At 46.2% G+C, this 25889-nt stretch overlaps 1 protein-coding gene across 1 annotated transcript in view; it reads right to left on the bottom strand.

Annotated features, from left to right (window-relative positions):
- The window catches only part of MYO5C (myosin VC), a 118469-nt gene extending 92883 nt beyond the window's left edge, over positions 1–25586 (bottom strand). Inside the window, exons 1-5 of the mRNA XM_027553992.1 lie at positions 25384–25586; positions 7806–7916; positions 4964–5129; positions 4274–4418; positions 787–943 (exon numbers count right to left, since the gene is read on the bottom strand). Coding sequence (XP_027409793.1) covers positions 787–943; positions 4274–4418; positions 4964–5129; positions 7806–7916; positions 25384–25410 — 606 coding nt within the window. The 5' untranslated portion in view covers positions 25411–25586. The remainder of the gene's footprint in view (positions 1–786; positions 944–4273; positions 4419–4963; positions 5130–7805; positions 7917–25383) is intronic.
- Positions 25587–25889: the final 303 nt, after the last annotated feature.

Genomic DNA, 25889 nt, shown 5'->3' with positions numbered 1-25889 from the left:
TATGAAAGCTGGTATTGGTTGGCTAGAGAACACTGCTGGTCTCAGTGTGCCAGTTGTGTCTGCGGTTGAGGAATTTTCCCCTGGGATATAAATGTAAACAGGGGACTCCTAAAATCCTGATGGTAGAACTTCTAGCCCAGCAGGTAGAGCAGAGAAGCTTTGGAACCAGCAATCCGTGCTCCAGTCTCCTACAAATCCCACTAGGGAACAGACTTCCTGGCTCTTTCCTGCTCTTACTTCTTTGGTCTTTAAAGGACCACATACAGGCATACCTTGAAGATACTATGGTTTTGGTTCCAGACCACTGGAATAAAGCATATGTCACAATAAAAGTCACATGAATTTTCTGGTTACCCAGTGCAGATAAAAGTTATGTTTGCACTATACTATATAGTGTATTAACTGTGAAATAGCATTGTATCTAAAAAACAATGCACACACATTAAAAATTTTTTTTTGCTAAAAAAAAATGCTAACCATCATCTGACCCTTTAACAAGCTGTAATCTTTTTGCTAGTGGAGGGTTTGAAACACCGTGAGAGTTATCAAAACAGGACACAGAGACAAAAAATAAGCAAAGGCTGTTGGAAAAATGAGCTCGTAGGCTTGCTTGACACAGAGTTGCCATAAATCTTCAGTTAGTTTTTTTAAAAAAACAAAAAGAAATATCTGTAAAGCACAATCAAGCAAAGCACGGTAAAACAAGGTACACCTGTATACATGAACCAGCCCACCTCTCCATATACACGCCTCTGCCCCCGCTCCCCATGCCCACAGGGTACCCACCTCGGTTATGGGGTTTGATGCGAGGACCTTGTCTTCCACGTGAGTGTTACTGCTGGACTTGCTGACGGTGGCAAAGTACCTCATGGCATAGCGAGCAGACACTGTCTTTCCAGCACCCGACTCCCCACTTACAATTATTGACTGGTTTTTATTGTTTCTAAGGCAAACAGAAGGATTTTTAAAAAATCCTTTTAAAATGTTCATTTCTTTCCATTAAAAAGGCAATATATGCGCACTAATAAAAATGCAGATAAGTCAGAAGGGACTTGGTTTATCATGCTAAAGGAACTTTTTTAACATGCCAGTGAATTTCCTTCTAGTCTTTTTCTCTGTGATCCTGCTGAACACACAACTCTGTCTCCTGCTGTGTCCCCTGTATTGAGAGTTCCCAAGGCCAGTCCCAGACCAGTGATCCACTGGGAGGACTCACAGGTCTCAGTACACGTTTGTACTCATGGCCAAGACTTACTACACCAGAAGGAGACAGCAAATCAGCGAGGGTCAATGGCATGTGGGCCGAGTCCAGAGGAGGCCAGGTGTGAACTTCCAAGAGTCCTTTCCCGGGGGGTCACACAGGATGCACTTACTTCCTCCAGCAATGAATTATGACAACACATGGGAAACACTGTTTACCCAGGATGCTCAACAGAGACTGTGTCCAGGGTTTTTATTGGGGTCTGGTCACATATCCTCTCCTATCACATACCAAAATTCCAGATGCCCAGGAGGAGAGCGGATGTTCAGCCTGAACCACCTTGTTTACACAAACAGTTTAGGTATAGTGAGCCACTCACAATTGTTACTCAGCAATTAGGAAGTTCTATGAACCCTCCTGAAATCCAAGTTCCCAGAGGCTCACCATGGGCCAAACTTGCACGTAAGTCTCTAAGGACAGCAGTCTCAGGCCTATGTCACCTCCTTTCTCCTTTCACTTCAATATAAAAACATTTTTAAGACATTATTTGAGAGCAATTACTTGAGATGTGCCTGGAAACTTGTGCTCCATAAGCCAACATACTCTGTTATATAACATGGAGATCTTAAAAAAATGCACTAAACTTTCCATATCATAAGATGATGATGGTGGAACCTTTTTACAGTGCCATCCTAGCACTGCTTGTGTGTGAGGTTCTTGGTGAATAATTTACAAGGATTCTCATTTAAACCTCACACAAATCCTACACCACATACTGTATATCCATTTTACAGATGAACATAACAGTGACCCGGTGATGCACAGAACACACAGCCTCTCTGGGAACTCTGGAGAGGACATTAGCGAGAGTCCCTGGTTCCACAGAGGATGCTAAGATGCTGAGGACATGAATGACACCCTGGGGTTACTGAAGCCAGCTCTCCTGATTCCCAGTATAGTATCCACAAGTCCAAGAAGAGCCTGCTTTATGTTCAATTCTGCTATTGCAGTTAGACAGGCCTCCAGAGGAAACTGGCTCTTCAAGCTTGAACCTGGCTCAGCTCTGAAGCTCCAATAAGCTCATGCTGTTGACACCCAGGAGTAGTCCTGTATGCTCTGAGGCACACAGATTCTAATCTTGCAGATGCCCTGGAGACCTGCAGGGGCCAAGGTAAATCCTAGATCCATGGTGTTTTAGGATTGAAAGGAAACTTGCTGCAGCAAAAGCCAAGGTAATTGGCAACTTTGGGGGGAACCTTCAAGATCTTTTATTTTCTGGCACTGTCAGGCTTGGCTGCCCTCTGCTCATGAGTCTCCATGCTACCACCAGGGCTCAGGAAAGGAGGAGAATTCACATCATTTGTCACAGCACCTGAGTAGGGATGGCAGGTTCGGGGCCAACTGGTGTCCTCAAAAGCAAAGCTGGCCTGTCTCCCTGCCTCTGATGTGTTTCAAAGAAGAGGGAGTCACAGAGTCCCTCATGGCCTGACTGGAACATGGAGGACACCTGCTGAGCTTGAGGACATGGGGTTCAGGTGTCCCAGGTGATTGGTTATTAATTGATAATTCTAGACCCAACAGTCATCCTCCCCATGCTTCTTAGGGTCTAAGCTCCAGTTCTTAGTGGGCATGTTGCTGCCCATACAAAAGACTACATATCCCAGCCTCCCTTGCAGCTGGGACAGTCATGTGAGTAGATCCTGACCAATAAGCTATAAGCAGAAGTGCTCTGTGGGGCTTCTGGGAGGGCTCCTTAACCAGGAGGGACACACTCTTTCCCTGGAACACTCTAGCCTAGAAAAGAGAGAAGAGAGCTGAGCACTAGCTTGGCTCTGAGGATGTGCATCCTGCCCCAAGGATCAGGATGCTGGGAAGTACTGGGTCCCTGATGACTTGGTAGAGGTGGCATGCTGGTCCTGGACTGCCCAGCAGACTTTTCTGCATGAGAGAATCATGCATTTCTATCTTGCTTAAGTCACTGAGCATCCAGCTCACGGATGAGGACCCTGAAGCTCAGGGAGCTCAGGGCTGTGTCCAGGGTTATGCAGTAAACAGTAGCAGATTCAGGTCCTGTGTCTCAAGTCTTGATCTGGAAATAAGGAAATGATGGCAGCTCAGAAGACTTCACAGAGGTGTTTCCAGACTCAAACTAGACCGCTGTCTATGAAAGTTCTTTTGCAAACTGTAAGGATCTACAAAGATCCTTTTGCAGATCAGGATGTTGAAGACAAAACAGAATAGTTATAAGGAAAAAAAATTACACATGGAATCTAGAAATCTGAGGGAAAATCCAAGCTCTGCCTTTCTCTTGCTGAGTGACCTTGGGTGGATGGCTTCAAATCTCAGTCATCTGACCACTGCCTGGGCATCCTCATCATGGGCTCTTTTGAGGGCACTCAGGGTGATGTGTGGGAGTGTGTGCACAGTGCCTTGTCCGGTGCTAACAAAATAAGAACTTCACATACCACACAAGAAAGAGGAGGCAATATTAGCATAAAACTTCAAATATCCTACAGCTAAAACCTGTGCTCATCTATCATCAGAATCTTCTGCCTTGGCTGGGCAAAAAAGCCTAAACATCTCACAGTGGAGAAAAAAATCAGTTTTCTTCCAACCAAACACATTGCAAGAAAAGCATTGACTATTCCCAGGTTGGTAGGACCGACAGGACTATCTAGGAGTAAAACCAGGAGGCTTGGTGGAGACAGGTCAGCTATATCCAACATTTGCTATTCGGTACAAGCCAGTCTGCTCTACCAAGCACCCCCTCCAGCCTGATGGTCACTTAAAAATAATTATTTATTTAGCTGTTGGTCTTAGGAACAGCACGCAGGAACTTTGTGGCGCATGGACTCCCTGGTTGTAGCAGTGGGCTTGGTTGTTCTGCAGCATGTCTAGTTCCTAGACCAGGGATCATACCCACATTCCCTGCATTGCAAGGTAGATTCTTAACCACTGGGCCATCGGGGAAGTCCCTGAGGGTCACTTTTAATGAGACTGGGCCAGCTGTCTCCCTGCCACTATGAGGCCCAGCAGATGTAGGAGCACTGGGAGAATCAGAGGAAGCCCCACCTGGCCATCTGCTTGTATGCCTCTTCCGCCACGGCAAATATGTGTGGGTCCATGTCGCCCATGTTCTGCCCGCTGTAGGCATGGATGATGGGATCTCCATATATTGGCAGCTGCTTGTAAGGATTCATGGCCACCAAGATGATTCCTGAGGAAAGATGTTGGATGCAGTGATGTCACCTCTTTGGGTCTTTTGAGAAACTTTCAGATCAGCCACTTATTAAACCTGCTGTGCGAGTCTGGGTAGGTCACTTTATGCTCTGAATCTCCGTTCCCTGCTGATGTCACCTACATTTCTAGGCCACCCTTAAGGTTAGACAAGATGACAGATGGCAATGCACTAAAACTGAGAGGCTCTTACCATCCTCAGCGTAAACACAATGATAATATTGCTCCAGTAATAAACTTATTATAGCCAATAGAAACTCAAACACAAGCTTTACCTACATACATTTTTCTTGGTACTCCAAGCTTAGTATTTGTTGAAGACTCTTCCCACCGAGATAGTTCATTTTATAACAGATTCTCTAAGTTCAGATGTCTGTACCTTTTAGATAGCAATCTGGGCAAATGTTTAGGTGTGATTACGCATTTTGACAGAAGTCAACATTTCTAATATAAACATAATCTAAAACGTAATCAGGATGCTCTAGACAGCAAGCGTTCCTGCTCTCCTGGAATTGCTTTCCTTACCGCTGTAGGTGTAAATGAGTTTGGATTCTGCAAAACGGATTCTGAGATTGTGGAGCACTGCAGGCTCATGGAGATAGCTGAGAGCTGTGAGGTCATTCTCACCCACGAGGATGTCAGGATTTCGAAGTGGAGGCAGACATTCAGGATCAATGGAATAATCCAGCTCCTTTGGACAAAGATGAAATTAAAGTTCTGGAAGTAAAAGGTTTGGAGTGTTTCTGTTGAATCACTGTCCTCTTTCCTATCTACCCCTCTTTGGCACTCTGGAAAACAAATGTATGTATAGCAGTGAGAAAATAATCTGACTTTTGGGAGCCAGGGGATCAAGGTATTGACTGTGTGCCCTAGGGTGTATCACTTATCCTCTCTGGGTCTCTCTTCTTTCATCTGTGAAAAGATGCGCTGGACTGGATTGGGGATCCTCAGAGCTACAGAACCCTCAATGAGGGGTGACAGAGAAGCCATATGGCCAGGGACCTGGGTACCCTGTCCAATTTCTGACACAGGGGCTCTATTTGTATGTGATTCAGCTGCTGGGTACCACAAAAACTTTCATTTGAAAACAAGGTTTTGTTGCTAAATGACTCAGTGATCTAAGGGCCCTTGAAGCTCTAAGGTTACTGCATCTCTGTATGAAGTTGACATTCTTGGTGGTGAGGAGTGTCCAAAGGAGCTGATGTGGGTGAGTCTGTCTGTGGGCAGCTCCCTGTGCAGGTGACTCCTGTCTGCAGCTGCCTGTGTTCCCAGGGGCACACGTCTCCTGCTGCAGGGCTGCCTGTTTCTATCAACCTCAGCCCTGGGCCGAGTAACCGGCTCAGGATGGCCCCTCTTCTGTGGGATTTCACCAGTGTGTATTCTGGAAGTAACTGCCTGAGCAGAATAAAGGTCTTGTGGGTCTTGTAGGTGTCAGAGCATTAAGGGCCCTTTTCACCACCTGTTCTACCTTCCTGTACTTTCATTTCTCAGTTTTGGGAAGGGACTTGAGCAAAGTCACCCAGCAGGCTTGCTTCTCTTCCACCTTCCCGGGCTGCCTTCCTTCCCAGAAAGGCACAAGGTGAAAAGGCGAGCCAGCTGCCCCTTAGCAAGAACCTGCTCTGCAGCCCCTGGGCCAAGTACTCTGCACTGGTTTCCCCTTGATTCTCAAAACTGCTCTCCAAGGAGGGCTTGGCATCCCAAACCAAGACTTAAGGAGACAGATTCAGAGGGGTAAAGATCCTTGTCCAAGGTCACTCAGTTAACATGCGTCTGGCTGACTCTGAGGCCTGTGTCGTGATGCCTCCAGTCAGTGCTGGCAGGGGGTTTGACTTGTTGGGCCGTTTTCCATAAGGAGAGCAGCTCGGAGCACTCCAGGACGACTGGGCACAGGGCCCCAGAGCAGCTGCCTGCTCATTATCAGTGCAGTTATGTTATGGACCTGCCCCAAGCAGGCTATTCTTAACCTACACACTTTCAAGAATAAGATAAAGAAAAGTGCTACTCGTTTATAATTTTTTACTTTTCCTGAGTTTTTCTGTTTTCTATTTTAAATCAACAACCTCCTTTTCCAGTTCAGCCACTGTGTGTGTGCACACGTGTACATTTTATGTGTAAAAGAAACAGAGAGGGAAAGACAAATGGAACAGACAGTCTTTGGGGGAGGGGGGAAATGTGAATGTGAAGAACATGGAGAATGGAGACAGAGGTGACATTTTCTTACACAAAGCAGGCTTTGTCCTTCATGGTGTAGACAATGGGTTAAATAAAGCACAGTGTGGCCGCCTATTACCTTACCTGCCTCTCCCCCTCCTCCTCCATCCGGGCAGCTGGTTCAGGGCCAGGAATGTGGCCACCTGAAGCCCTGCTCATGTTACTAAAGCAGCACACTGCCACTGCAGCTGCCGCCCTGAGATTTTTCTCTCCAAAGCCATCTGATCCCTAATCAGATGACTGAGACTCAACAACTGCCCCCCAGGAGTATCTGCTGGGAATGGGAAGGCTAAGTGGAAAGAACAGCATCTCAGCCTCATCCCCTGCACCTGCATATGCCCCCAAGCATGATCTCACCTGATCTCCAGCAGCCCTGTGAGGTCCCGCTGCTGCTAACTTCAGCTGACACATGACGAAGGTGAGGAGTCACGGGCACAGACTTAGTGAGTGGCTGTGGTAGGACTTGAATCCAGATAGTCTGATTATAGAGCATGTGCCCTTTTTAAACTGCTTTGTCTCCCTTCCCAGAATCTCAGGAAATGACCCCCGAATCCAGGTCCATCTGACTGATGGGCAATATCGTGTTCTGTCTCTTAAGAGACATTTCCATACCTTGGAAATCCACTTTAATATTCACGTGATATTCCCCAGACTAACTCCCACATCCAGATAGATCATGAAAATCCTTTGTCCAGCTCTGCACCCAAAGACTTGATTCTAAAAACCTAAGGTCAGCCTAGCTGTGAATCTAGTAAGATGTCTTTATAGCTCAACAACTCAAATAACTTCCTCTCCAAGTTTCTCATCTTCACCCAGTCTCTCTGCTGAGACTCATAAAACCAAAATAAAATCGTATTTCAGCATCCTCCCAACATTGCTGAATCCCCAGAAAGGCAGCACAGAACACAGACCTATCCACTGTTTCTCACTCCAGAGAGAGACTCAGCTGATGTAGGAAACTTGATATCTTAAGGTAGTGTGGGGTGGGGGCAGGGCAGGCGGGAGGGGCATAAGAACACAGCTGGATCCACAGCAGCAGCTGCCCCTCACGTGCCCACCCATGGGCTGCACCCACAGCAACATTTGCCTGTCCCTCCTGTACACACCCACAGCTCCGCTTTTATACATACAGGTAGCCAGGACCAAGGACCCTCACCGTTCCATCCTCCAGCAGGAGTTGCAAAACTTTGTCACCAACTCTATAGTCCTTTGCTATTTCAGCAGACTTCCAAACTTCTTCAGAATCAGGAATCCAAACCCTGTTGTACTGACCAAGAGAATAAGACAGGTTTAATTTCAGCACTTTAAAAGCAAAATACAAATTGTTAGATGACTAGACTCAGGGAAAGTTTTCTCTGTTCACTTATGTCAGTAATGTTGGGCTGGATGAAGCACAAGCTGGAATCAAGATTGCTGGGAGAAATATCAATAACCTCAGATATGCAGATGACACCACCCTTATGGTAGAAAGTGAAGAACTAAAGAGCCTCTTGATGAAAGTGAAAGAGGAGAGTGAAAAAGTTGGCTTAAAGCTCAACATTCAGAAAACGAAGATCATGGCATCTGGTCCCATCACTTCATGGCAAATATATGGCGAAACAGTGAAAACAGTGGCAGATTTTATTTTTGGGGCTCCAGATGGTGACTTCAACCATGAAATTAGAAGACATTTGCTCCTTGGAAGAAAAGTTAGGACCAACCTAGACATCATATTCAAAAGCAGAGACATTACTTTGCCAACAAAGGTCCATCTAGTCAAAGCTATGGTTTTTCCATTGGTCATGTATGGATGTGAGAGTTGGACCACAAAGAAAGCTGAGCACGAAAGAATTGATGCTTTTGAACTGTAGTGTTGGAGAAGACTGTTGAGAGTCCCTTGGACTGCAAGGAGATCCAACCAGTCCATTCTGAAGGATCAGCCCTGGGATTTCTTTGGAAGGAATGATGCTAAAGCTGAAACTCCAGTACTTTGGCCACCTCATGTGAAGAGTTGACTCATTGGAAAAGACTCTGATGCTGGGAAAGATTGAAGGCGAGAGGAGAAGGGAACAACAGAGGATGAGATGGTTGGATGGCATCACCGACTCAATGAACATGAGTTTGAGTAAACTCTGGGAGTTGGTGATGGACAGGAAAGCCTGGCATGCTGCAGTCCATGGGGTCGCAGAGTCAGATATGACTGAGTGACTGAATTGAACCAAAGTTCATTAGAAATACTTTTACCTAATTTTTGCTTGTGATGTAATTTTTGAAAGTGAAAGTTGCTCAGTTGTGTCCAACTCTTTGCAATCCCATGGACGATACAGTCTATGGAATTCTCCTGGCCAGAATACAGGAGTGGGCAGCTTTTCCCTTCTCCAAGGGACCTTCCCAATCCAGAAATCAAGCCCAGGTCTCCCACATTGCAGGCAGATTCTTCACCAGCTGAACTTTTAAAATGTATTTATTGGCTGTGCTGGGTCTTCATTGCCATGTGGGCTTTTCTGTAACTGTGGAGGGCAGGGGCTACTCTCTAGCTGCAGTGCACAGGTTTCTCAGTGTGGTGGTTTCTCTTGCTGCAGAGCACAGGCTCTAGGGCACTCAGACTACAGTAGTTGCAGCTCCTGGACTCTAAAGCACAGGCTCAATAGTTGTGGTGCATGAGCCTAGCTGCTCTGCAGCATGCGGGATCTTCCCGGATCAGGGATCAAACCCGTGTCTCCTGCACTGGCAGGCAGATTCTTTACCACTGAGCTGCCAGGAAAGCCCCTGAGGTAATTTTTAGTGTATCTGCAACGCACCAGGTCTAGCTGCTTCATGTCACAAGTACCAGAATTCCCAAAGCCTCCTGAATATATCTTGAAAAGAAAAGGAAAGCCTGGGAGGGGAAATCCGTGAGTCCCTCAGTGGGAAGATCTGAGCACTGTGACATGAATTGGAGCAGAGGGATTTGTTTCATCACTAATGGACTATGTGGCTCTGGGCCAGACACTTTTCCTGCTCACTTTTCTCATCTGCAAAATGGGCACAAGACCTACTTCATAGGTTTGCCAGGAAAATTAAATAAGACTGTGTAGCTGTGTAGTTGATGGCACTTTGTAAAATGCTGTGGAAGTCTTGTTACAGCGGTGTTACCACAGTCTTACTGCACTGGTCAGCAGCCAGGGATTCCCTCCATGGGAAGTGCAGAAGTTCCAAGCTCAGTTTCCCACCTGGCTCTGTGCTGATGTACAAGTCCTTAGGCTTTTGAACCACACTGCTATGTACTGAATTGTTCCCACTCCCCAGACTTCATATGTTGAAGCCTTAAACCATATGTGAGTGTAGTTGGAGACAGGGTCTTTAAGAGGTATAATTAAGGCTAAATGAGGTAACAACGCCCTGGTCTGATAGGATTAATGTCATAAGAAGAAGGGATACAACAGAGTTTGCAAACACACTCTCTCTACCTGCATGCACAAAAAGAAAGGTTATGGGAGTTCACAGTGAGAAGACAGCTGTCTGCACCAAACAGAAGACCCTCACCAGACACCAACCCTGCCAACACCTTGATCGGGGGCTGTCCAGCTTCCTGAACTGTGAGAAAATATTAATACACCTCTGTTGCTGAAACACCCAGTCTATGGTATGTTATCACAATGTAACAATTCACACTCATAAATTGGGAAGCAGGCAGCCTCACTCGCCAGAATTCACCAGTGGTTCCTGAATGCTGCTTGAGATAAACACAAAGTGACTGCCATGTCCCTACCAGGCAGCTGTGATAGGACTCTACGAGCCATTCGTCTCTCTCCTCCATGCGTGCTGTCAGCATCATACACTGACTGCTTTTGCTCTGACCGGGACCCCACATCTCACATTCTTCTGTGGTCATCCATTCATTTATTTGTTCTTTACTCTATTGTTCATTCATCTATCTAGCCATTAATTTACAGATTCAACACCTAGGCAACTATCATGTATGTGTCTGGCACAGTGCTGGTTTGTCAACATGGTTTTTTTTGCTAACTCAGCCAATCTCTAACCTAGAGCTGTATGTGCATATGTGTATATTTGCATCTCTCTGCTCACATATCAGTGGTTTCTAGCAATGGGGTACCCCTACGGGATACCCCTCTACCCTGAGACATAACCAGGCCAAAGGGAACAAGAATTGGGAAGCACTCACATGGAGACATGAAGCAGCACTTAGAAAAATTCCTGAATCCAGAAGCTGGATAGCTCATAACCCATCCCAGATCTAGATGAAGCCTAATAGGCCATCCAGCATCTAACCCTCATTTCCCAGAGAAAACTAGCCTCAGGGACTCCAGGTTCCCCAGAAGCAGACCTGAGATGAGCAACCAGTTCAGGCTGGTGCCTACAGTGGCACCCTGTTCTACCTCCTTATACTCACAGGCCAAAGGAATGCTGGTCCTCTGGCATTGTCCCTCACCAGGACAGATGGACTGTCTGAAGGTAATTGTCAAGTGTGTAAATTCTTGTAACAGGCAATGTTTGTGCCTGTAGGAGAAAAAGTCAAGGCACTTTTGCCTAAGTGCCTGCCATCCTGCTGAGTATAGTCCCTGGTCACTGAACTGGCACTGGCACCACCCTTGACTCTGGGGACAGTCACGCACAAGACACTGTCCTCTGTGAACCTCTGCTTCTGGACAGCTGAGAAGGCAAATGTCATGACCAAACGATGGCTTGGTCTGAACACGTGGCCCATGGTCTGCTGGTGCCTTTCCACCATGGGGAAATATTTCCTTAGGTTGAGAGATCATACTTATTTCAGTTATATAAAATTCTGGGCAATAATTATGACTTTTCATTCTTCTTCACTATGATTTTATATATTCTCTGTTTTTGCATATTTTACTTTTATAAGTAATATAAATCAGAATATATCATCTTTAAAGGCAAATATGGGACTTCCCTGGCAGTGTGTAAGACTTCTGCAAGGGGCAGGTTCGACCCCTGGTCAAGCAACTAAGGTCCTGCATGTGTGCATCATGGCCAAAACAAAACAAGGCAAAAATTAAAAATATGTTTACAAAAAGACTTGTACGTGAACATTTCATAGTAACTTTATTCATAACTGCTGAAAATTAGACTCTGTGTCCACTCTGTGTCCATGAGAATAAAAAAACATAAAACTGTGGTATCTTCATACAATTGGCTACTACTTACCAATAAAAATACTTAACTACTGATATAAGCAAGAACATGAGTGAATCTCCAAGTGTTAGACTGAGTTAAAGAAGCTGTACACAAATGAGTACATTCTGTATGACTCCTTTAAATGTAGTATTAGAACAAGTAAAACAAATATAATGTGGAGAAAAACTGAGAACAATAGTCGCCTCCAGGTATGGTGGGTCCAGGGAGGTACTCTTGTGGGCAATGGCAACATTTTGTACCTTGAAGGGGTTTTGGTTAATAGGTGTTACCACTTTTCAAACCTCAGAGGATGTACACTTAAGATTGGTACATTTTGTTGTCTGGAAATTTTACATGAAGAACTAAACAAATATGGAACTCTTGGAAATTCCCTGGTGGTCCAGTGGTTAGGACTTGGCACTTTCGTTGCCATCACTCAGGTTTAATCCCTGGTCGGAGAACTAAGACGCTGCAAACCATGTGGTGTGGCCAAAACCCAAAACCTGAATATGCAACTCTGAACAATGTGCATACTGGAATATTGAGGAGGACACATACTGATGTATGCAATTACCCTAAAATGCTTCCCAAAATAAGATGGGCTGAGGAGTGGACAGAAGTATAAAAAGATGCACAGATGCATTACAACAAATACAGTCAAATATTCATACTGCAATCTAGGTGGTGGGACAGAGGCTGACTGTAAAGTTTTTTCAACTCTTTTATATACTTTAAATTTTCATAATAAGTTGTTGAGGGAAATAAAGAATAAGTATAAAACAAAGTTTCAGGTACTAGGACTAGATTAGGACAAAGCTGGCTGAGAAGCACATTTATTAATCTATTAGTTAATATAAGCTACCTCACTTATCAAACAAAAATGTATGTATATCATTGATTTGATATCAATCATGACTCCCTAAGTTGTCTGGGTTGCTTTAATTCTTGACAGCTAGCTAAGAGTAGGAGCTTGCTGAAATGTGGCATGGGGTGAGTAATATTTGTGAGTGGGGTGGGGTGGGTGGGAGGGAAACAGAGAGAGAGAGAAAATGGAAGAATGACCCAGCAGGGACTTCCCTGGCGGTCCAGTGGCTAGCAATTCCACACTCCCAACGCAGGGGGCTGGGGGTCAGGGAACTAGATCCCACATGCCACAACTAAGAGTTCACATGCCAGAACTAAAGGATTCCAGTGCTGCAACAAAGATCGAAGATGCTACATGCCACAGATAAGACCCAGTGCAGCCAAATAAATAACTAAATATTAAAGAGAAAGAAAGAATGACTTGGCAGGGACTTCCCTGGTGGTCCAGTGGTTAAGACTCCATGCACCCAATACAGGGGGCTGGGGTTCCATCCCTGATTAGGGAACTACATACCATATGCTGCAACTAAGACCCAGCACAGACAAATAAATAAACAAATATTAAAAAAGAATGACCTGGCAGGTGATGACACACACTTGAAATACACACCCAGGCAAACAGGTGGACAGAAGCCTCACAAGCAGACACCCACACCCACACTCCACACATACTTGTAGCCATGGGCTACTGTTTTTCACATCAGATCTGCTATCGAAAACATTATTACTAACTTTATAAAACTGAAATTTTTATAATAAAATTTTTTTATTATAAAATAAATCACTAATATTTTTATGATAAAAATAATTTGAGACTATCCCATTTATCAAGAGTTGGCCACTATAGAATTTTATAGCTGAAAGGGTCCCGGGAGATTGTCTTTTCCAAGTTGTCAGTCAAAGTTCTTTTTAGAGATCGCTTCAAACGAAATGGTGGTAGCCTACCATGTTCTGCAGCTGAGGTCCCCCAGGCCTTTCCATGGAATCCTTGGGCTCTGAGAAGTGATGCAAAAATCACTAAACCAACCCAAGCCCTTTGTTTAACTGATTCCCAAACTCCAGCCCAGAGAGGTCAGTAACTCGCCAAATACCACACAGAGCATCTCAAAGGCCAGGACTCCAGGGAGCCAAAGCTTGGGACTCCTTCTTTGAACTACTTGTTAATTAAATGAGCCTGCCTAGAAAATAATCCTGAACTCTCAACGCAACCGTCTCCTTGAGAGTGCACAGGCTGGTTTGTTTTAGCTCAAAGTAGCATGAAATGTAACAGGTCGCGTGAAACCAAAGTCTGTTTTTCTCCAGCAAGAACACAAATGTCCTCCTCAGCCCCGGACCCCCGGGCTGCCCACACCCCACCAAGCCTGGTGTCTCCGCCGGCAAGGCTATCAGCTGTTTAGAGCCCCGCAGCTGAGACCCAACCTGGTAAGTAAACAGCCCAAGTTTACCCAGTTCCACCTCAGTTACACCCATTAGGTCCCGCCCTCCTGCCGCACATTCCTCGACCCACAAGGCCACACTTCAAAGCAGGAGAGCTACCTTTGCAGCGTTTGGACAAACACTGTGACTAGCTCTCATATGATCTCCTCAGGATGGCTCCTTCCTATTAGGGCAGGTGCCCCCGGACTCAGGCACCTGCCAAGCCCTCCAGGGCCACCTGCAGTGGGGCCGGGAGAGAGGAGAGGCCTACCTCCCGCAGAGGGAAATCATGCTGTGCCCCAGCCCAGAGAGAAGGCAATGGCAACCCACTCCAGTACTCTTGCCTGGAAAATCCCATGGATGGAGGAGCCTGGTAGGCTGCAGTCCATGGGGTCGCTAAGAGTTGGACACGACTGAGCGACTTCACTTTCACACATTGGAGAAGGAAATGGCAACCCACTCCAGTGTTCTTGCCTGAAGAATCCCAGGGACGGGGGAGCCTGGTGGGCTGCCATCTATGGGGTCGCACAGAGTCAGACATGACTGAAGTGACTTAGCAGCAGCCAGCCCAGGAGGCTGGGGAAGGAGGCAAAGGCTTCAGGAGTCCTGACCCTCAGGAAGTGACACGTCCCCAGGGACAGGCTGCATCCTTCCCCCCACCTGCTCATGCCTCCTGCCCATGTAAGGGATCTACCAGCATCAGGCACTGAATGGCTTGGAGACTTTACTCGGCATGTAGGGTGCTGGGGGTCTTCTTCCTCGCCACTCTCTGAACTGGAAGGGGGTCTCCCACTCTCGGTCAGCCAGGCCAGAGCAGTGGCCCCATACTCCCTCTCCTCTCCTCCTCCACCTCAGCCATTCCTCCAGGCTCCTTTCAGCTCCCCAGCCTCCTCCCGTGTCTCCCAAGGTCCTTGTGGCCTCTCCTCAAGACAGACTGTTTCTGGAGCCTTTCAGCCATGCCCACAGCTTCCACCCCCGGCACCATGGAGTTCTTCCAGCCCAGGTCTCTCAGTGGGTCTAGACCACATTTCCACCTGTCTCCCATACGTCACCCCTTAAATGTCTTCTGACACACAACTGCCGGGCTCAAGTGATCACTACACCAGCCTCAAATGCGATCTTCCTCCTCAGTTCTCTTACTCCTCAAATCAGAAACCTGGGACACTGCTGGGCACCCCCACCTGCCTTCCCTTCCCCCCTAACAATCTAGTGGACACCAGGTGCTAGAAGGCCTACGTCTTAAACAGGGCTCACCTGTGTGCCCCATCCACTCCCCCATGCCACGGCCACCAATCGCTTCCCCTGTGCTGCCCCCACCACTCTCCCGACGGGTCCCACAGCCTGCTGAGTGCTTCCTCCACCAGGCTGAACGCAGGGTTTCTGTGGACACACAGAGTCCTTTCCCCACACCTGAATTTCCATGAGTGGGGCCCAGCAAGATGAAGACTAGAAGTGCCCCCTGATGGATGGTGGTACACATCAGGCCTGGGAACCACTGTCAAGCCAGTTCTCCTACTCAGGCCTCACTCACCTTCATTTTCAGTCCATCCCCTGCTTGCTGCCACGAGAACCACGAGCAGACTGTGGAACATGCCAAACTCTTCTGGCTCTTTGCTGTGCACTTTCTGTTCCTCCACCCACAGTGTCACCCGTCGTCCCCCCTGCAGTGAGCAACTGCTCTGAGCAGTCGGAGTCAGTTCAAGACTCCCACATGTGGTAGCTCCCCCCGACCCCCCACTATACCTTCCACCCAGGCAGGACTGGATGCTTCCTATTCAGAGCTCTCTCTGCCCCTTCCCCAGGTTTCTGGTAGCTTCCCTTCTCCACCACTGGCATGTGAGCTTCAGGAGCCTTGTCTCTGTGCCCTGGAACTCAGTACAGTGATCTCCCCATAGCTAGTGTAAAACATAAAAATTTATGAACAAAAATTCAAATTCCAAGTAGTTTGCACAAATAAACTTGGTATTTTAGTCTTTACACCCTCCTTTTTATACTCTTTTGAACTACTCATATATAATTTAATTTTTTCTTTTTTGGCCACGCCATGCAATATGCAGGACCTTAGTTTCCCAACCAGGGATTGAACCCACACCGCCCGTATCGGGAGCGTGGACTCCTAACCACTGGACTGCCAAGGAAATCCCTAAACTGTTCATATATAATACAATAGATAAATATAATATGATAGATAAATCTAATTTTCCAGAGTGGTTAATGATATATAGAAGTCTAAAACTGTTTAGAATACCCAAATGGAAATTACTCAACTCAGTTTTGACCTTATTTTAGACTGAGGCCCTGGGCTGCATTTCTCTTGACCTTGCATATCTGAGTCTCAGCAGAACTTCTGTGAAGATGCCTTGTGAATTCCTCAAGCTCAAAAAAGAGAAAGAGATGGGTAAAGGATAATGTAACTTGTGAATCTGCGGCTAAGACCTGAGTCCTGATTAATTAGAAAGAGCAATTTAAGGTCTTTAGAAGCATGCTATAAAGCTCTACTGCTGCACCCTGCATTCATCACTGTCACCAATATCTTAGATAAAAAAACCAGAACACGTGTATCAAATATGCACATTAAATGATGAGCTAAAGATGATCAAGATTAAAAAAAAATTTTTTTTAAGATTCAAAAAGGTTTTGATAAGCTGCAGAACACTGAACAACAAGATGGAAAATTAAACAGGAATAAATGTAACATCCAATGGTTAGGTACCAAAAATTAACTGTATTACAATAGGATTAATATTAAAAAAAAAAAAACTAACCTCTATTAAGCATTATGTGTCAGGTATTGTGCTAGGGATTTTATATAAGTTATTTATTGACTTGTGTAAAAATCAATGAAAATGACTGTCAAGACTTAAATCCGTTCTATGGGTGTGGAAACTCAGCGAAGTTAAGTAACTTGGTCAATGTCATCCAGTTAGGAAGCAGCGGAGCCAAGACTTAACCCAGTCACCTTGTCAGTGCGTTCCAGGAGCAGCACACAGCAGCTCTGCTTAAAACCAACAGAACACGACTTAATGCTCGCCTGCACAGAGGGCTGCTCACAGAGGCTGCAGCCCTACGAGTTCCACAGTCCTCTGGCTGAGCAGGCCAGACCTGGAGAGCTGTGCCACTAAGATGGGCATCAAGAAATTGAAAATGTTCCAGAGGAAGGTGGCCTTGATGGTGACAGGTCTGGAATGACACTGTAAGAAAGAGTTTGGTAGCAGTGTCACTCTGCTCACGCTCTCTCAGTCCTGCCCACACCTCATTCTAAAGAGTTCCATGTCTCAACTCCTGCCACCCTGCCTCAGGTCCACCAGTCCCTTCTGAAGCTATTCCATGCCTGGTGCCTTTCTTATATCTTCAAATTTCAGTCTTCTACCAGTTCCATACCTTCAGTCTGTGATCATGCCCAGGTGTCCCCTCTTGCCCTCACAGTTTTACTAAAAGAGAAGCAATGCCAAGGACATCCTGGAGGCCGAACCTAAAGATACTTCCTCAGCCTTCATTCTCCTTGACTCCTCTGCAGCTAGAGAACTGACTGCCGAATTGTTACTGATATACATGGTCTCCATACTTTGCATATTTTGTTTATGATCACACAGCGGATACATTCTTGTGTCTTCATTTTACCATGTTGTTACGAACTCTTCATAAGTAGCATTTTCAATGGCTTCATACTATTCTTTTTTCTGTAATTCACTTAACTCTAGCCCTATGCTGGACATTGGGATTGGTTCCATTTTAGTTACCAGAAGTAATTAGAATAACTAATTAGTTATTAGAAGGTTATTTGATCTGATAAATAACCAGATGTTGGAGGAGGTAGCCATGAAATGGATGGACTTTCCAAAACTCCTCTGTGTTGTGGGGAGAAAGGTCAGATCCCTTGAAGAAACTGAAGATGATGAAGGCGGTTGAATAGGTGGTAACAGTAGGATGTATTAAGAAGACAGGCTTTTAATCCTAGTTTGATTGCTTCTATGGAACCTTAGGCAACTTACTTGATGCTACTGCTAAGTCGCTTCAGTCGTGTCCGACTCTGTGCGACCCCATAGACCGCAGCCCACCAGGCTCCCCAGTCCCTGGGATTCTCCAGGCAAGAACACTGGAGTGGGTTGCCATTTCCTTCTCCAATGCATGAAAGTTTGAGTGATTTGTAAAAATTGGATAGCAATATCTAACACATCAGATCAGATCAGACCAGATCAGTCGCTCAGTCGTGTCCGACTCTTTGCGACCCCATGAATCGCAGCACGCCAGGCCTCCCTGTCCATCACCAACTCCCGGAGTTCACTCAGACTCACGTTCATCGAGTCAGCGATGCCATCCAGCCATCTCATCCTCTGTCGTCCCCTTCTCCTTCTGCCCCCAATCCCTCCCAGCATCAGAGTCTTTTCCAATGAGTCAACTCTTCACATGAGGTGGCCAAAGTACTGGAGTTTCAGCCTTAGCATCATTCCTTCCCAAGAAATCCCAGGGCTGATCTCCTTCAGAATGGACTGGTTGGATCTCCTTGCAGTCCAAGGGACTCTCAAGAGTATTCTCCAACACCACAGTTCAAAAGCATCAATTCTTCGGCACTCAGCCTTCTTCACAGTCCAACTCTCACATCCATACATGACCACAGGAAAAACCACAGCCTTGACTAGACGAACCTTTGTTGGCAAAGTAATGTCTCTGCTTTTGAATATGCTATCTAGGTTGGTCATAACTTTCCTTCCAAGGAGTAAGCGTCTTTTAATTTCATGACTGCAATCACCATCTGAAGTGATTTTGGAGCCCAGAAAAATAAAGTCGGACACTGTTTTCACTGTTTCCCCATCTATTTCCCATGAAGTGGTGGGACCGGATGCCATGATCTTCGTTTTCTGAATGTTGAGCTTTAAGCCAACTTTTTCACTCTCCACTTTCACTTTCATCAAGAGGCTTTTGAGTTCCTCTTCACTTTCTGCCATAAGGGTGGTGTCATCTGCATATCTGAGATTATTGATATTTCTCCTGGCAATCTTGATTCCAGTTTGTGTTTCTTCCAGTCCAGCGTTTCTCATGATGTACTCTGCATAGAAGTTAAATAAACAGGGTGACAATATACAGCCTTGACGAACTCCGTTTCCTATTTGGAACCAGTCTGTTGTTCCATGTCCAGTTCTAACTGTTGCTTCCTGACCTGCCTCAAGAGGCAGATCAGGTGGTCTGGTATTCCCATCTCTTTCAGAATTTTCCACAGTTTATTGTGATCCACACAGTCCAAGGCTTTGGCATAGTCAATAAAGCAGGGATAGATGTTTTCCTGGAACTCTCTTGCTTTTTCGATGATCCACCAGATGTTGGAAATTTGATTTCTGGTTCCTTTGCCTTTTCTAAAACCAGCTTGAACATCAGGAAGTTCACGGTTCACATATTGCTGAAGCCTGGCTTGGAGAATTTTGAGCATTACTTTACTAGTGTGTGAGATGAGTGCAATTGTGTGGTAGTTTGAGCATTCTTTGGCATTGCCTTTCTTTGGGATTGGAATGAAAACTGACCTTTTGCAGTCCTGTGGCCACTGCTGAGTTTTCCAAATTTGCTGGCATATTGAGTGCAGCACTTTCACAGCATCATCTTTCAGGATTTGGAATAGCTCCACTGGAATTCCATCACCTCCACTAGCTTTGTTCGTAGTGATGCTTTCTAAGGCCCACTTGACTTCACATTCCACGATGTCTGGCTCTAGGTCAGTGATCACACCATTGTGATTATCTGGGTCGTGAAGATCTTTTTTGTACAGTTCTTCTGTGTATTCTTGCCATCTCTTCTTAATATCTTCTGCTTCTGTTAGGTCCATACCATTTCTGTCCTTTATCAAGCTCATCTTTGCATGAAATGTTCCTTTGGTATCTCTGATTTTCTTGAAGAGATCCCTAGTCTTTCCCATTCTGTTGTTTTCCTCTATTTCTTGCATTGATCGCTGAAGAAGGCTTTCTTATCTCTTCTTGCTATTCTTTGGAACTCTGCATTCAGATGCTTATATCTTTCCTTTTCTCCTTTGCTTTTCGCTTCTCTTCTTTTCACAGCTATTTGTAAGGCCTCCCCAGACAGCCATTTTGCTTTTTTGCATTTCTTTTCCATGGGGATGATCTTGATCCATGTCTCCTGTACAGTGTCACGAACCTCATTCCATAGTTCATCAGGCACTCTATCTATCAGATCTAGGCCCTTAAATCTATTTCTCACTTCCACCGTATAATCATAAGGGATTTGATTTAGGTCATACCTGAATGGTCTAGTGGTTTTCCCTACTTTCTTCAATTTCAGTCTGAATTTGGCAATAAGGAGTTCATGGTCTGAGCCACAGTCAGCTCCTGGTCTTGTTTTTGCTGACTGTATAGAGCTTCTCCATCTTTGGCTGCAAAGAATATAATCAATCTGATTTTGGTGTTGACCATCTTTTGATGTCCATGTATAGAGTCTTCTCTTGTGTTGTTGGAAGAGGGTGTTTGTTATGACCAGTGCATTCAGATTAAATGAAAGATGCTCTGAGGATAAAGTTCACAAACCTCTGAGGATGGCATCTGGCACATAAGAAGTAGTCAGTGACTATAAGATAAAAGTAACCATGATCCACACCATCTTTGTCATGCCCATAGCTCTTTCTGAAAGCAGAAAAACTCATTCATGCATGCACACATCAAACATTTACTGAGTCCTTACTGCTCCCTGTTCTCTAGAAACTCTTGGTCAACAGGGGAGAAAGAGTTAAGGAGCTGCTACATCATCATGAAATGTGCCTGGATGGAGGGACTGGCTGCAAAAATTTCTCAGAAGAGGCACTGCTCAACAATGTGAATTAACCTCAACAAGAGGTTAATATCCAAAATACACAAGTACCCCATACAACTCAAAATAAAATAAACAACCCAATGAAAAAATGGGCAGAAGACATCAATAGACATTTGTCCAAAGAATACATACAGATGGGCAATGGGCACATGAAAAGATGCTTGATGCTGCTAATTATTAGCAATTAATTAATAATGATTGGGCTTCCCTGGTTGGCTCAATGGTAAAGAATCTGTCTGCCAATGCAGGAGACAGAGGAGATGTGGTTTCAATCCCTGGGCTGGGAAGATGCCTCGGAGGAAATGGCAACTCACTTTAGTATTCTTGCCTGGGAAATCCCATGGACAGAGGAGCCTGGCAGGCCACCGCCCATGGGGTCACAAGAGTTGGACACAACTTAGCTACTAAACAACAACTAATAATAATTAATTATTATTATAGAAATGCAAATTAAAACCATAATGAAGTATCGCCTCATAGTGACCATACTGCCCATCATCAAAATGTCTACAACTAATAAATGCAGGAGTGGGTGTGGAAAAAAAAACCTTCTGATACTGTTGGTAGGAATATAAATTGATGGTCACTATGGAAAACAGTATGGAGGTTCCTTAAAAAACTAAAAATAGCACTACCGTATTATTCAGCAATCCCAATCCTCGTCCTATATCCGAAAAAGATGAAAACTCTAATTCAAAAGGATACATGCCCTGCAATGTTCATAGCAGCCCTATTCATAATAGCCAAGACATGGAGACAATCCAGTGCCCATCAACAGATGACTGGCTTAAGAAGATGTGTTTCTCATACACACACACACACACATTCAGCCATAAAAAAAGAATGAAATACTTCCATTTGCAGCAACACAGATGGACCTAGAGAATATCACATTAAGTTGGAGAAAGACAAATATTATACCTTTACATGTATAATCAAAAAAATAATACAAATGGATCTATATACAGAACAGACTCACACGGGAAACAAACGTATGGTTACCAACGGGGGAAAGGAGTGGAGGAGGGAGAGATAAACTAGGAGCACGGGATCAACAGATCCAAACTACTATAGATAAGATAGATAAGCAAAAAGGGTTTACTGTATAACACAGGGAACAACATTCAATATCTTGCACTTGTCTATCAAGGAAAATAATCTGAAAAAAGATATATAACTGAGTAACTTTGCTGTACACCTGAAACGAATACAATATTGTAAATCAACTGTACTTCGATTAAAAAGAGAGAGAGCGATGCGGCACTGCTCAAATTGCATTTGTAAAGGTAAGGCTCCGGTGAGCAGCACAGACAGATACTGTACCAGGGCACAGAGTGGTGAAGCTGCAGGAACGCACTGCAGGGCAGCAGGAAGCCTGGCAAAGCATGAGCCAAGGTAGGAGCTGGCAGGTGGCTCCTGACGATGCGGGGGTTGGGGTGGGGGTGGGGGGGCTTGTGGCTGGTTGCTGAGTCTGAAAGTGACAAGGGCCCCCAGAGTGGCTCAAGTAGAGGATGGCCGGACCGGTTTTTCTCAGAGAGATTTCAAATAGTGGAGCTGCTGAACAGCAACCGCTTTGAACATTTCTAAGGCATATTGCCAAACAGATTTTGAAAAGGGGTGGGTCATTTTACACTCCAACTGTCAGCAACTACTCTCAACACTTTGCCTCGCAGGAGTCTCCTTTCTCAGAACCTCTTCCTGTGGTTCCCACGCCAGGTCTCTTGTGTCCTCCTCCCTGCAGTGGCTCCATCTGCCTCCCCTCAGCCTCCTCTCCCTTTCTGAGGGGATGCAGCCCTAGTGTCCTGTCTTGGCTCTCTTTCACATCTTGCTGAGGCCCTCACTGCCTGGGCTTCAGTGGCTACCTCTGGGCAGAAACTCCTGGCCCATCCTCTACACCAGGCTCCAATCAGCCAGGGCAATGCTCCCAGGAAGCCCCCTCAAACACCTCAGCCTCTGCAGATACAAACCTTGCCTCGTAACTCCCCTAACGTCTCCTCCTCTTGAAGTCCCTGCGTCAACAGCACCATCCTGCTTCCATCATCCAGACTCTAATCTCACGTCGTTCTTGGCTCACCCCTCCCACTCAGAGGCCCTAGCTCAGTCTCTCTTCTTTATCTATCTTAAGCTCTCTGGAATCAGCTTGCATCCTTCACTTCTAATACTGCAGCCCTGATTCTTTCCCGGACATTTAGGATGACCTGAGAACTCAGCTACCTGACTCCAGCCTCTCTCCCACAGGCACAGAGTCCCATGGTCAGTGCTGGCATATCTGACTTCCTAAAACACCCCATTCAAAATCTTCATTGGAGTATGAAGCCCTGACTTAACTCTTTGGCAGTCAAGATTTTCCGCTTCTCAGCCCTACCCTTGAGCAGGCTTTCCAGGCCTCAGCAAATTGAATTCCTCGACAGTACTCACATCTCATTAACCAGAAAATTTCTGGGATTTCCTGGTGGTGCAGTGGATAAGAATCTGGTGATGCAGGGGACATGGGTTTGATCCCGATCCAGAAAGATTCTACATACCAAGGAGCAACTAAACCCATGCGCCACAACTACTGAGCCTGTGCTCTAGAGCCTGGGAGCCCCAACTACTGAGCCCGCATGCTGCAGCTACTGAAGCCTGAGTGCCTAGAACCTCTTCTTTGCAATAAGAGAAGCCACCTCAATGAGAAGCCTGAGCAGCACAATGAAGGGTAGCCCCTGCTCACTGCATCTAGAGAAAGCCCGCACACAGCAATGAAGACCCAGTGCAGCCAAAAATATATAAATTAAATTAAAAAAGAAACCTCCTGGAGGCAAGACTATCACTTAAAATTTTTTTCTACCCGCCCCCCACCCCCAAGCAGGAAGGTGGAGGGAGGGAGTGATAGGGAAGCAAGGGAGAGAGTGTAAGCTTTTGTCTCAGTTTAAAGAAGAACTCTTTAACAAAGCAAGTTCACTAAAACCTAAACAGGGAGCTTCACAGATGGGTAGCTCTGAAACTGACAAAGTGGAGGCTGACTGGCTACCGGGAAGAAAGGTAGCAGCTTACGGACACAGGACTTACTTGGACACAAAATGGGTGGAGATGGCCATCAAGGTGCCCTTCGGCTCTGGGAGTCTCAGTCTTTGTCCATCCAAGCTCACCTCTAGAAAACTCGTCCATAGTAGTTTTTCTACACTGTGCCTGGTACCTGCTGCCGCTGCTGCTGCTAAGTCGCTTCAGTCGTGTCCGACTCTGTGCGACCCCATAGACAGCAGCCCACCAAGCTCCCTGTCCCTGGGACTCTCCAGGCAAGGTACCTAGTAGTTGGTATTTAATAAATATTTCTAGTGTGAGGTACTTGATGACAGGTGTCCTCACATCCCTGTATTTTTGCTTCAAGAAAAATTACTACAAATGGATGAATCAAAATTTTTTTCTCTGTCCTCCAAAGTAGCTTCCAAGAATACTTTTGTTCAAGAATTTTCTTTTACCTTCAATAAGTTGAAGCCCTAAGTAGCATGTTTGAAGATCTGATGACTCACATTCTCCCAGGTAAAACTATTCCAACACTGCCATTTAGAATTCTGGTTAATGGAAATGCATTAGAGGGGGAAATAGTTTGGTTAATTTATATTTTTACTATTAACTAAACAAAGTAGAAGAAAAAAAGTTGCTTAAACAACTAAAACAAATTTACAGCCAGTGCTTATTTCTACAGCAAAAGTGTCTTTTTAAACATAAATCTAGGGCACATGTCAGGGGAAATTGTTGAATTCTAGTCTTTTCCATTTGAATACTGGGGACCAGGGACCACAGATTTCCTCCACTGGGGTAGGGGATGGCTTTATAGCGATTAGAATGGATTTTTTTCAGAAGGGCCAACACTTTCACACTTTTTATCCTAGTATTTAACCAAGCTCATCTCAGAAGATTCTGGGCACCGTGTGGGTATGTTGGCCTTCCTAGACTGGGGTGGGGTTGCGGGGAGGGGTAGGGGGGGAACCCTCTGGTGGCGAAGAGGAGGTTTCAGAGGAATGCTCTGGAGTGATTCCCAGAGTCAGAATGCAGGAATTCTAGAAAACATCCTGAATGCTGCAGTTCCAGCTTCTGTGCCAACGTGCTCAGAGGGGCTCCCAAGAGGAAAGATTATGGATGTTATTATTTGCCCATGTCTGAGGTTTCTAAGTCTCCATGGGCAACTCTGATTCCACCTGTGGCTCAGGAGGAGGGGCAGAGAGGCGCAGGAACAGGACACGCGACCCCCCGGAAACCGAGAAGCTAGGGTCCGGAGCAGCAGCCTCTCGCACTCGGTCTTCCCAGCCCGAGGGGACTCTGGCTGCCGGGGGAGGGGTGGGGAAGAGAGGGCCTTCCCCACGGTCAGGGGCCGGAGCTCTCGAGGGGGCGACGCTCCCCGGACCCGCAGTTCCTCCGCAGCCCCTCCCCGAGGCGAGAACGCCAGGTGCACAGGTTTGGCCCGGCCGCCAGGTACAGTCAGCACTAGCGCCTGCCCGCTGCCCTCCCACGCGCCCTCCCTTAGGTCTGGTCCTCCCGCCTACCTTTGTGTATAGCTCGGCTACCGCCATGGGCAGACAGGGCAGCTCGAGGGCTGCGGAGATGAGAGGCTCGGGGGCTGGGCGGGCGGCTCCGCGGCCCAGCGGAAGGCAACCGTCCTGCAGGCCCAACAAATTACGACCGGATCCTGCTGTGGGAGAAGTTTTCCAGCAGCCGAGAAACTTTCCCGAGTGCTGGCGGCGGGGGAGGAAAGGAGTCCCGGATTGGCCCTTCCCGGCCCACCTGGCGAGGCCTCGCTGTGATTGGCGGGACGGGGGCTGCGGGCGGGGCGCCCCGCCGCCCGGCAGGTTCCCGCGGTTAAGTGGGTCCACCTGGCGGGGTCAGAGAGCGCTCAGCCAAGAACTAGTCCGCTGGGGATTCGCGGGCTCTCAAAGCAGGAAAAAGGTGTGTTCCAAAGCGTTCCCGACCAAGTTTTAGCTTCTTTAGGTCTCTGCGTGCTTAGTGGAAAGAGCATAGGATATAACTATTTGCATAGAAAATCCAGGAGAAC

The sequence above is a fragment of the Bos indicus x Bos taurus genome, chromosome 10 (assembly GCF_003369695.1).
Source record: "Bos indicus x Bos taurus breed Angus x Brahman F1 hybrid chromosome 10, Bos_hybrid_MaternalHap_v2.0, whole genome shotgun sequence".
Classification (NCBI taxonomy): domain Eukaryota; kingdom Metazoa; phylum Chordata; class Mammalia; order Artiodactyla; family Bovidae; genus Bos; species Bos indicus x Bos taurus.
Note: the sequence above shows the minus strand (reverse complement) of the source record. Positions and strands in the feature narration are given on the sequence as shown.